Source organism: Triplophysa rosa, linkage group LG18, assembly GCF_024868665.1.
Source record: "Triplophysa rosa linkage group LG18, Trosa_1v2, whole genome shotgun sequence".
Classification (NCBI taxonomy): Eukaryota; Metazoa; Chordata; class Actinopteri; order Cypriniformes; family Nemacheilidae; genus Triplophysa; species Triplophysa rosa.
The window spans coordinates 14,455,720-14,468,968 of record NC_079907.1 but is presented as its reverse complement, the minus strand read 5'-3'; the positions used below and the strand labels follow the sequence as shown (position 1 = coordinate 14,468,968).

The following is a 13,249-nucleotide window of genomic DNA, read 5'->3' as shown; positions in this document are numbered from 1 at the left end:
AAGCCATCACATACCAGTAAACAACATTTAGATTTCCATGGAAACCAATTCAATTACCATTATAACCATTGTCTATTGTGCTTGGCCATGATTCTGTTGTTTTTTTCAGCAGGGGTTACAAGCTGTTCATCACAATAGCTGGGTAACAAACTACACTGATACAATAATGTTTGTCCCTGTGGACTCACCACTAAAATTTGACATTTACAGAATGTGAGTTTGTCTTGCAACTTAATTTACATGCATTTACATGTATTTTCAAAAGATGCTTGTTGCAATTTTACTTTTTGTTTACGTTTCTTTGTGTACCACAACAAAAATAACACCATCCTGTGTTTGGTTATTTAGGGCGGTTAAAAAAGTCCTGTAAAAAAGCCTTGCGACTGGGAACCTGCAAAGATGCAAACTATCCAATAATGTCACCTGAAATGCCCTAAAAGCAGCACTCCCACAGCTTAGTTAAGTTTATTGTACCACTGCTCTTGTTCCTCACCTATTATAATATATATATATATATATATATACTTTTATTTATATATTTATTATAATCTTTTGCTGCGTCGGGTGACACAGCAAGTGTTCAGGTTAAAGAGGGAGGAGGAAGATGGCAGGAGAAATCCACAGGTTCTTGTGGAAGACTGGAGACAGGATCTTCAGGAGGTCAGTAATAGCAGGCTATAGCATACAGCCCATAACCCAAAGGGAGACCAGACAATGATTGCAACTGCAGCTGATTGTGGTAATGATGAGTTCATTCATTCATTCATTCATTCATTCATTCATTCATTCATTCATTCATTCATTCATTCATTCATTCATTCATTCATTCATTCATTCAGTTGCCCATGTGTCAATCAGAACTATTCCAAATAAAGAAACAGTTCACCCAAAAACCAAAAACATCCCATAATTTACTATGTCTAAGCCCAACTGTTTTGTGTTTTTAAAAGCAGCAGTCTCCACAAAGAGTGTAAAGCCTCTCTGAAGTCAAAGTTGTATTGTGAGAAGATGAATTAAAGACAAACGGTTGTCCAACACCTCATTAAAAATAGAGATAGCTTTCAATATTGTTGGTCCTTGAATGTTTTGTGACCAGTTAGGAGACATGCAACAATCAACAAGGTTTGACGTTATCAATGTGCAGCCATATTTGATTTTTCGACTTGCGGGTGAGTAATTCTTGACAGAATGTTCATTTATGGGTGGAGTATCCCTTTTTTCCCCCCCAAATACTATAATATAATACTAATATAATATATATAGACTGTTAGTTTTCCAATAATAAATGCTGTTCTGTGCTAAAACTGAGTGTTGTTGTTGTGTATCGACCCCGTTCCCTTATGTGTGCGTGCACTTTCAGAGATAAACATCGCTATGCTCTGCGAGGCCATTTGAATGCAGAAACTCATATTGTCAACACTATCTGAAATGCAAATCAGTATCTGTGTTTCTAAACTAAAACATGTTTTGCATAAGAAATAAAAGGCAGGATGTGGAGATTGTAATAGTCGTTGCACTTCAACAACAATAGTCAGCACCACTTGATGGTCAACTTGAACTTCTTTGTTGCAGGTATCTGGGAATATGTTTTCTTGTAGTTATCTTTGCGAGCTCTTTTAACTTATTTATTTTCTTAATGCGTGTTTGTCATGATTAAAAATGTTGTTTCATTGTTTCAGATTTGCTATGGTAAGTCCATCACCAATGGAAAGGTTGATTCATTTTCTACTTTTTTCAGGTCAGTGTGAATTTAGTTCATATAATTTTATACTAATATTTGATATATAACATAATATATGGCCATTACACTGCTCAGTGTACACTGGAAAACATGCTACTTGAACTTCGCTTAAACTAAAAATAATTTGGGACAAACTTGAACGGTTACATTCAATTGCATTAGTATTTTTTGAAGTTGTATTTATGCTCCGGTTCAAACCTTTACTCTATATTTAATATGACATATTGACATTAGTCACCTTACATGTACTCTTTATACTTTACATTCTTTAAACACGCAGAAAGAAACAGTTCTTGGACCCCATTAAGTGCTCCAGAACTGTTTGCTCTCCTACATTCTTCAAAATATCTTCTTTTGCGCTCATTCCAAATGAACAGATTATTGGATTAGTGTATGTCTGTGATTTTTGTGACATGTAAAGTATTCAGATGATAAACTTCGTGGGCGTATAGGAATAAAGGGTTTTGACATTGAAGGATTTCTGAACACTGTTCCTCTCAACAGGACTTTGTCTGCTCACCCAAGCTATATCACGTCAGTACGTTGTGATCCAGGAGAAGAAGACCTGGCATGAAGCTCAGGCGTACTGCAGACAGAATCACATTGACCTGGCCACTGTTCAGAGCGCTGAAGACTGGACAAATGTACAAAAAACAGTCGAGTCTGCATTGACATCAGTAACCTGGATTGGATTATACAACGACATCAATAGCTGGCGATGGACTTACAAATATGAGAATATTACATCCAAGCTATGGGCAACTGGAGAGCCAAACAATGGAAAAGAGGAATGCGGTTTATTGCAGAGTGGCACATGGAGGGATTATCTGTGCAATAATGAATACCTCTTTGTTTGTTACAACGGTAAGAAATAATACCAACGCACGTCATTGTTGGTTGTTTTAACACAGTAACTCGGTTATTAAAATGTTGCTTGATCTGAGCATCCCAACCAGGGGTGCGTTTCCGTCATCACTGCTTGACCACCACGGTACAATATCATTGGAGAAGCTAGTCCGGATTGAGTCAATTATGAGAGAACTTTCATTGTTTTCTAAACTATTTATTATAAGGCATGTAATACCCTTTCTGAAAACTGATCTATAGACACGGTTCTGCGTGTCATCAAAGTTGAAAAGGACCAGCTAAGAAATATTCAATAAAACTATTCAAACACAGAAAATGTGCATATCTCTGAATGCGTTCATTTGTGGAGTTTGACATCAGGTGGAACAACCAATCGCAAGGTTTTCAGCCAACATAACTGGTCCTTCAATATTTGTACCAAATCACTCAGACTTGATAAGTACAGTGTAAAGCTAACCCGGTTCAAACCTACACTAATCAACTTTCTTTCACACGTTATTACAGAAAATGGAACAAATAAGTTTATTTTTATCTCTCATTTCTGGACGACGTGGCATAAGGCTCGGAGCTACTGCAGACAGCATTACACAGATCTGGCCATCATTCGGAGTCCATCTGAGAATGACCAGTTGGCATCAATGGCACAAGGTTATAATGCATGGATTGGTCTATACAGGGACTCATGGATGTGGTCAGACGGGTCAAAGGTCAACACTTCCTCCATTAGCTGGTTGATTGGACAACCTGATGTGACTGGGCTGAGCCAACCTTGCGGCTCTATACGAGCTGATGGTCTGATAGAGGATCGGCTTTGCTCACATGTCCTTCCTTTCATCTGTTTGAGCTGTAAGTTTTATGTGTAATGCTTTGCTACTCATCTTAGGTAAAGACCATTAGGAACACACGTTATTGTAAGCCAGTTTAGTGAGAACGTGTCTTTAAAAAGGTACGCTGTGAACGATTCAGCTTGAGTCATCAGTCGAATTATGACACTGTTCAGTGTTTGTGTCCATTAGTGACACTGAATCAGTGTTGAAGTGAATAAGATAAGATGATCCAACATCATTAAAGGGACAGTTCACCCAAATTGAAAGTTCTTTCATCATTCATTCACCCTCTTGTCATTTCAAACCTGTTTTACTTGCTTTCTTCCAAAAAGCACAAAACAGATATATTACCAAAACGACGGCAGTATTGACTTGCGTTACTTGTGTGTCCATACACATGAAGTGAAGGGGTACCGCCGTTGTTCCGTTACCAACATTCTTCAAAATATCTTCTTTTGTGTTGTGCCAGGTTTGGCACAACAAGAGGAAATGATGACAGAGTTTTTATTTTGGGGCGAACTATCAATTTAAAACTACCACCTTACTGAGGGATATATACATAAACGTAATGTGTACATAACATATTTTTCACCACTCTGAGCGCGTGCCTCCCCTGACATGATCTGGCGCCCCCCAGTGGAGGAATGCCACACACGCTTAAAAAAACAGAATTAATAGAAAGTCAAGCTACATTGAGTCAACAAATTCTTTTAACAGCATTTATATACATAAACTATTATTATTTGCACATATTACTATTTTTACTATAATGTTAAAATAAAAACACTATTGTCTCCGATTGGTCTGACCGACATTAAGAAAAAATTATAGTTTTTGTAAGCTTTATTCTTTACATTTCTAATAGTCAGTGATAATACTAAATAAACCTTCTTCTAAATGATTTTTGACAGATTCAAGAAAACAGATTGTGAGAGTCGAGGTGAAATCTGCAAAGAAACTAAACGACCCTGCAGTAATGGAGACCATCTTGCAGTTTGTAAGTATTTGTAACTGTAACTGTAAGAGTTTGTGTTAAACTAGAACACCATCAGAATACTCCCAGCTGTAAGAATGTTGCTTAAACGTCCCATTAAGTTTCGTTTAAAGTGTCCAGTTTGTGTATGGTTGTTTTAATAATGTTTTCAAAAAGTTAAGTCCATACAGTGTTACATTCTATTGTACAGTGTTACATTCTACATTCTAAACGTGACTGAAAATGTTATTTTTGTTTATTTCTTCATTTACCTTCTGATTCCTATTAAGACATTAATAGTAGTAACATTATAAATTTGCATTAAACTGCATTCTGGCTTTTTTATTGAGAAAGCAGCTCATTATGAAATATATTTTTTCTCTAATACACAATGCTCATAATGAATGAAACCCTTTTATTGAATACTTCTTGCAATCGTTTTTTTTTTTGTCGAGATAACCATGGGCTGCTTAACGTAAACCCGGGTTCTTTGTGTCAAGCGCCGGGTCTGATCACCTGTTTGTATCCTCTGCTGTCTCTGGGTTTGTGATTTTGTCCGTGCGTGTGCGCCACCACCTTGTTCTATCACTCAGTTCTTCTCGGCGGTTGCCATCGCCGCTCTCCCACTGCCCTCTTTCTCGGATGAGCACTTGAGCCCATTTAAGATAAAGGAGAGAGAACACAGGTCAAATATTCTACTGACTATAAATTATTATATGTAATAATACTTATACAAGCAATGTTAATTTTAAAGTATTATTAAAGCTGTCATGAATTAAGACCTCAATTTTAACCCAAGCTTTTGTTATATAAGAGGGAATCGTATTCACGTGAACATCCTGTAAGTGTCAGAACTGAAAACGCCCTTGTTATTGAAATCATATCTGTTATTGACATCAGGCCCAGCGAACGCCAGGTCCTGGAATGCACCTATGACGTCATTGATAGGTTGAACACCGCCTCCACAGAAGAATATTAACGACTACTTCTCTAGTCCCGCCCACTGGTGGGGTACTCATGACAGTACTGAAGTAAGTTTCACGGAACCAGATAGAGCGAGCAAGCAATAAACATGCCGTTAAAGATCGCCAAATATTGTGCAGTACCTGGTTGTGGAAGAACACAGTCGCTGCATAACCTTCCTTCAGATTCTGACATTAGTAATGCGTGGTTGAAGTTTATTTTTAAAGAGGTTCAAGCTCACGTGGGTAAAACATTGAGCGTTTGTTTGCTTCATTTCACCGCGGATTCCTTTGTGAACAAGGCAGAGGTCGACGCTGGATTTGCAGAGAGACTAAAATGAAAAAGCAGTGCTGTGCCATCAACATTGGATCTGACAGGAGTGGCGCAGCAATCTGATGTGAGTAAAACATGTTTGTACTATGCGTCTCTATTGCTTTGTTAGAGATCGCTTGATATGACTTGTGTAACCTAACGTTGCGTGTCAAACCATATTCACAGAAGGCTCCAACTAAGTTTACTACGCAAACTGCTATCCAGTTATAGCAGTGGGCGTTTACTTCCAACTCTTCAATGGGGCACGCCCATTAAAACTGAGCATTTGTCGAGCCGGTGTTCTGCCAATTTATGCATCCCTATCAAATTTTGCTACCTCCATACAAAACAGGACTAACCCCTCCCCCAACCCAACCCTTACACCTACATGACCCCTCCCCCAACCCAATCACAAATGGAGGGCAGCACAAATTTATGAGTAGCATAAATTGGCCATAACACCGGCCTCAAAACCGGATAGAAAATAGCCTATTAAGTAAAAAGTTAAAAACCATGCAAACATCATAAGTAGACCTCATACAACAGTATAAAACAATAAAAAGGCCAGTTCATGACTCCTTTAATGAATACAAACACGTTACCCACTGAGCAAAAGTACGTTGAAACGACGTCTTTTCCCTGAGGAGCCAGAATTTTTATGACGTCTTCTGGACGTCCAATATTGATGTAGGACGTCTATAGAAAGTTCAAATTTAGTTCTAATGTGGTCATTGCGGACTTATTTTTAACGTCTTATAACGTCAACTGCAGACTAATTTTAGACATTATTTAGACTGTTTCCTGGCCAAATAAAGAGTCACACTAGTTTGCATTCAATTAAAACTTGATTTAATTCAAAGTGAGGTCTCTATGTGGTTGTGTTTGTGCATGTGCTATGAATTGCTTCCGAGACATGAAGGGTTGTGGATCTAAATGCAGCCTTAATAGACAGAGTTCCAGAAACAGGCAAAGGTCAGGGCAGACAGCAAACATTCATGGATGAAATCACAGGCAACGGTTGGGACAGGCAGCAGAGAATACAATCCAAGGTATTACACGATAATCCAACAGGCAACAATACTCAGAAATACAGCGTAACACTAAACAAGACTTGGCCAAGAATGAATGAAAACAAGGGGGTTAAATAGACCAGGGGTGCCCGACCCTTCTCCTGGAGATCTGCTGTCCTGCAGACTTCAGTTCCAACCCAAACCAGCTAATCAAGATCATCTGAATTACTAGAAAAATAACACACAGGTGTTTTAAATAGGGTTGGAGCTGATCTGCACAGGGCAGTGGACTTGGCAAGGCTAATGGGAACTAGGTGAACATGTTTGAGTCTAGCAAAGGATTATGGGCAATGTAGTGTGCTATGATAGTCCAGGTGATGTGGGAAGTGCCCTTTGGTGACGCACAAGAACACTCCACTCTGTGTGACAGCGTGTGTGTGTGTGTATATAATAATCAGTGGGTATCAATTTACCTTTTAAAAGGTAACATAAAAACATGAATCAGAATCAGAAAGAGCTTTATTGCCAAGTGTGTTTGCACATACAAGGAATGTGTTTTGGTGACAGGAGCATCCAGAACACAGAAACAGCAACAACAGTACACAGAGACCATAACACAATAGAACACAGTACACTATGATTTAAATAAGGGCCTATGGGTATAAACAATGAAGAAATACAATAGAATAGTAGTTAGTTTTATTGCAAATGTCTTTGTGAATTAATATGCAGTCAGTTTTCATTAACCATTATTGACTAAAGAGTATGTTTTAAGAACATGTCAAATCCGAAATGCAGGATGACTTTTAGATTCTTCACTTACAAACATCAGATGGCAATCGACACTAAAACAAACCAGAGAAGACAATGATTTTACTTTGTTTAAATTCCCATGGTTTAAGGCTCTGCTTTATGAATAGGTATGTGCCCCAAAACACCAAGCAGACGTGACATATTCACAAATCATTGTTTCTTAACGTTACTTAATATGATTCTTATAAAACCTACCATGTTAACGTTAGATACTTCATAACCACTTCCTTGACAAACATGAGTGTCATTTTAAAGCTTAGAAGCTTGACTTTACTGTGAATATAAGAAAAACAGTCCGTCAATTTTATGATCGTTTATTTAGTTTAAACCGGCTGTTTATTACCGTTGAAGACGGAACTAGTTCCCCTCAGACTGAAAGCGAAAAACAAACAGGTCCCCGGACTGTCCTTATGATGTAAATTGATTTCATCATTTACGGTCTTGGTACTTTTTCATTTGTAGAGGGCTTAAAATTAATTTAGATAACACGGTTAAGTAAAAAGAAATTTACCTCAGGAATATCCACTCGGTCTGTGCGCGTGACGCTTGACTGCGGCTTCTTCTTCGGTGTTTTACGGCAGCTGGCATCCGGCAGTAACATGTTTCATTACTGCCACCTTCTGTTTGAGCTTCGCCCGTTCAGTTTGTTTCGAATGCTTTTAGCACGCGAGTATTGCATTAGGAACGTTTATATATTGTATAAAAATGTAACTTACATTTATAAAATGATACTTGTACTAATAAACATTTTGTTATATAAAAAATGACATTAATGTTCTGAACCAGTCTTGCACGTGAACAGACGTCCAAAAACTCTCCTAGCTAGATGCACGTAATACATATTGAACCTCGTATCTGCGTCCAAGATAGGTCGTAGTCAGACGTCCAGATACCGTACTGCATTTGTACGTCGTGCAGACCTACAGATATGGTCCTGGACCGACCGACGCAATATAGACATGATCTGCACGTTGGGAAGACGTCACCTGTTTGTTGGGTAAATTCTAAAGCTGACGTCAGCAGAAGCATGTCTGCATGTCAGGTCGTACACTTCTTCCTCTCCTTGGGGGTGGGGCGGACGGTTCTTTCCCCGAAGGTCCACTGCCATCTGGCCGTGCTCGCTGACCAGCTTGCTGTCCCCTGCAAGTGGTACTCTCGCAGAGCCAAGGGGGTGGAGCAAAGCTCCAGCTCCCCCTCGCGGGACCTAGTGGGCGGAGCTTGAGCTACTCCGTGTACAAGCCATCGGAACTTACACAATTTGCATCGCACGGTAAGAAAAACGTCCACTAAAGATAAACTTAACATTGAGACATGCATCATTTTTTTCCATAGATCTATTGCTGTCTCGACATTGCTAATTATTTTTCACTTCCTGATATATTAATCGGGAGTAGGTTAACTTTAGCGTTAAAGCGTCATCCCATCCCCAATGCTACATTTAGCATGTGTAACATTAGTGTGTGTATTTTGAATCATAGTTTTTATGTATTGATTTATTGAAATGTTTGTTTTGTTTAACCTGCACAGATGCAACATGCCCCCCTGCTGTCTATTGAGAGATGCACAGTGTGCTGCATTAAATACCACTGTGCCTGTTGTAAATTGTTTTTTGAACATTTACACGCGCTCCAAAATCATGTAGCTAATCGCATGCAAAATGCAGTTCAAAAAGAAGGTACATGTGTGAATGATTTAATTATACTACCTTCTTCTTGGATACACTTCAGTTTCTTCCTTGCCGTAACAATTGTGATTCATAAAGAAACAATGACAACAAACAAAGTAAAACTAGCATCTAAAAGTTAAGTGTGAAGAGTCCAGCTAAAGCAAACCCTCATCACCATCATGGTGACTAAATCAAATAAACTCACATATCACTCACACGGTCACAGTATGAGAACGGTGTGACCTCACGTGTTGACTGGGCAGTCTTCACCAAAAAGTATTGAATGAAAGGTGTTAATTAATTATGAGCAATGTGTGTTAGAGACATTTATTTCATAATGAGCTAACCCTGTCACCGCCATCAATTTCAAAATAACTTTTTTTTTTCTTTAAATGGTTTATTTGCTCTGTTCTGTTGTATATAAAATATGGGTTTATGAGCTTTGCACATCATCACTTTCTGTTTTGATTTATATTTTACACCTTTATCTGATTTGGGCTTGTGTATTTTTGCAGTGTTAATAATTGCCCTGACCTAACAAATTCTGTTTGTTTCTGTTCTGTAGATAAAACAGAAAGCGAGAGATCGTGGGTTAGATGAGGAGACAAGACTGACATGGAAAGTGCAGTCAAATGGAAATGTTTTTTCAGCAAAACATGATCGAAAAGACGGTGCTCAGAGAAAGGCATGTGAATAGAACATGTGATTTTATGATGCAAGAGATTGTCACTCTTATTTTAAAGGACAGAATGATAGATTTTAGGATCTTTGTTTCTTCAAAGCAACCTGTGTGTGCGTGGAATTCTGGTTGGAGAGATACGTTAGTGTTGTATTTCATTTCTTATTATCCTTAATATTATTCTTGACTAATTTGACATATTTCATTGATTAATTGAGTTATAAATGATGTATAAATTTCATTATTTTATTTACTTTTCTTAAAGGAATACTCAGTCGAAAAATGAAAATTCTGCCGTTCTTCAACCCTAGGCCTTCCGTTGATCTTCAGAACACAAATGAAGAGTTTTGAAGAGGTCCGGGAGCTTTCTGACGCTTGAAGCGCTTTGCAGTTTGGATGCGTTGCAGTCTATGGAAGAGGCAGAAAGCTCCAGGACCTCAACAAAACTATCTTCATTTGCGTTCTGAGGGTAAACAGAGGTCCTTTGGTTGAAGAACGACTTGAGGACGAGTAATTCATGGAGGATTTTTCAGCAGAGTATGCTTTCAATGTTGTATAATCTTATATTGACTGCTGTATTTGTAAAGCGGTAATTTTCCACTGGCATTGTTGGTATAATAACAGCTTTTGAATCTGTTTCTAGTCAGATGAAGATTATTCAATAAACTCTCCTCGTTTTACTCCATCTTCTCTTCGTCTCCTGCCTGCTGTTCTCCCCCTTCATCTCTGTATCTATGGTTGATCTGAAGTGGATATTCGGAGTACAGACTGACTAGGGTTGCACGTCAGGGGGCGCAGATGGGATTTTTTCACTGGGGGGACCAAGCTGTCAGCAAATGATTTCAACTCAGTTAGTTACTTTGCGTCATTTGGGCTAATGGTTTGCACTAAAAAGCCATTGGAGGATTCTTATTTGAAATCATGGATAAACACCAATGAACTGATCAACTGTCAATCACCCACCAAAACGTCATGCCTTCTGCTAAATGTTTAATTTAAACATTTGCTTATCTCATCATACAAATCCTATCATTAAGAACAAAAAGCAAAGAACCTATGTGTAAAAAATAAATAAATAATAATTCTACAACAACTTCAACAACATATTTACATAAATAAAAATAAGTATACAGAGTATTAGAAATTCCCTCAGTGCAGCCTAACAAATGTACTCAATGAAGACCCCCAAACATCTCTTCTCCATCCATTACCTTGAACTGCTGGGGGATTTCTGGTCTGTCCAGTCTGTCAAGCCTCTCCTGATGAATATGGCACATCAATGCCACGGAGTCTGTTTGTGTCACGGTTGATCGCAACCATGTTTTCAATCTGCCTAACCCACTGATGCACTCATGCCTCAGCAGAGGATACACTGGAGAAAATGAAACTTTGGACCAATTTAAAAAATACTGTAATTTGTTACAGCCAATTTGATCACTTTTTTACTTTTGTTCAAACTTTAAATTTAAATTTTACAATAACCAAAATACATTTTTTCCTTTTTTTTCATTTTGGAGCAAACCAATATGTAACTTCTATTTACTATTACCAGAAAGCAAGCAAGCATTGAATTAATGTTAAAATTGTCAATGTTAATTTCATTGAGTCAATATCAGATTTGTACCCACAATTAATGTTGAATCTTATAGAATGTGTGTTTTGCAGTGTGAGATGAAATCAGTGTGAATGTTGATGTCTAAGTGTGTCAGTAACACTATTTTTACATTTGTAAACCAGAATATTCAAATCAATCATGATTAATCAGTTTCTTTACTATACAGTGCAGTTTTACATATTTATTTCAGCTTGACACACATCACAAAAACTTAACTTTAAAACTTCTCATTCCTCTTTATTAATGCACACGTGCTGTAATAGAATTACAATGCGATTTTACTGAACCCAAGCCAGGAACCAAGAGCCCAACTAAAGCAAACACAGATCACAATAATGATGGTTTTTTGAAGTTTCAACATTTTTTCAACATTAAAGCGGCCGTTCTTTGGCTGTTATCGAAGCTTTGATTATGGTTTTTAGGGTGTTTTACAATGAATGTTTATGTTTCTGGTTTCAAAAAAATGCTTTATATTTCACATTTCAAGTCTATCGTTCACCGCTGTCCCTCTTCTCACAAAACGACTGGATTTTTCCTGGTTTCTTTAAAGTCTCTAGTTCCGAAACACTCTGGGGTGCGTTTCCCGAACAACGACATAACTCGCTGGTTAACCACCATAGTTCGATGCATGGTTGGGGAAATTGACGATATAGTTTCCCGAAACCGTAGTAACTCTGTCGGAGATCAATCGTTTGAACCAAGTTGGTTCAGCAATCTAGTTGATGACGTCAAACAGGTGGTGGAGTAATGACCTGTACTAATAAATACGTTCAGATCGAATTAATGTCAAATTCTTGCTATAACTATACATTGCATTTAAGGACTGCTTTTGTTATCCTATTTTCGTTATCTGTTGTTTAAATTCATGATGTTTAATCCATTTATAAGTGTCCACCCCGCCCAGAAATTCCCTAGGGTCCTAGAGCAAGCAGTTCATACGCATGCGCACTTTTTAAAAAACGTGCTTCTATTTTCTTGACAAACTAAACGATGTTAAATTGAATTTGTATATATTAAGAATGATGGATATGGAATGCACTGCATGTTGCTTGCTTACTTTAATCACAATCTTGATGCATGTAAGTCTACACGTCATAATAATAAGGAACGGTGGTTCTAACCACTAGACCTGTAGTTCCAACCACGCAACTTTGCGATGCTGCTTGCGATTGATCGTTGGAACGATGGTTTTGGGAAACACTTAAATCGTTGAACTCTGCTGGAATGATGGAACTTGCGCCCATAGTTGGCTAACGATGCTTTTGTGAAACACACCCCTGATTGGTAAAGCTGACCCAGTCTGTCGTGATTGGTTCCCCTGCACGTGTACACAGCAAATTGGCCAGTGTTAAACGAACACTGCTGGGTGTCTATATGTGTCCACACTATAGGGTGTTCGCCCCTTTTTTGGCGTATTCCTTTAGGCGGAGATTTTTCAAAAACTCAAAATAGTAGTGACATCATTTACCCGGGAAGTAGAGGTCTGTAGTCCGATTCCAGCCTTTCTCCGTAGTCCTTGAAAAGCGAATTCTGTTAAATACAACGTGTCTCATTCACTAATAATTGCGTAGATTTTTCGTATTTATACGCACACTTGAACCTCTCACTTTCCGCCTAATTCACAACACGTGTGTACGCACATGAATTTGTTCTTAACCTCGTCCTAATGTTAATGAATTTTGGAGTGTTCTTAATGAGTGTCCGCGAGTTAGTCATTTACATTATACAAACCCTAAGCCCCTCCATATAAGGGCTTTTCGCAAAGGAGCACTTGTTCTGAGAA

At 38.2% G+C, this 13,249-nt stretch overlaps 1 protein-coding gene across 1 annotated transcript; it reads left to right on the top strand.

The window, feature by feature from the left end:
• Nucleotides 1-1,335: 1,335 nt before the first annotated feature.
• On the top strand, nucleotides 1,336-13,241 carry LOC130569320 (macrophage mannose receptor 1-like). Its single transcript, XM_057358905.1, has 6 exons — nucleotides 1,336-1,572; nucleotides 1,680-1,738; nucleotides 2,246-2,605; nucleotides 3,113-3,454; nucleotides 4,347-4,432; nucleotides 9,738-13,241. Exons 2-6 carry the CDS (start codon nucleotides 1,687-1,689, stop codon nucleotides 9,867-9,869), a joined length of 972 nt encoding a protein of 323 aa, XP_057214888.1. The 5' UTR covers nucleotides 1,336-1,572; nucleotides 1,680-1,686; the 3' UTR covers nucleotides 9,870-13,241.
• Nucleotides 13,242-13,249: the final 8 nt, after the last annotated feature.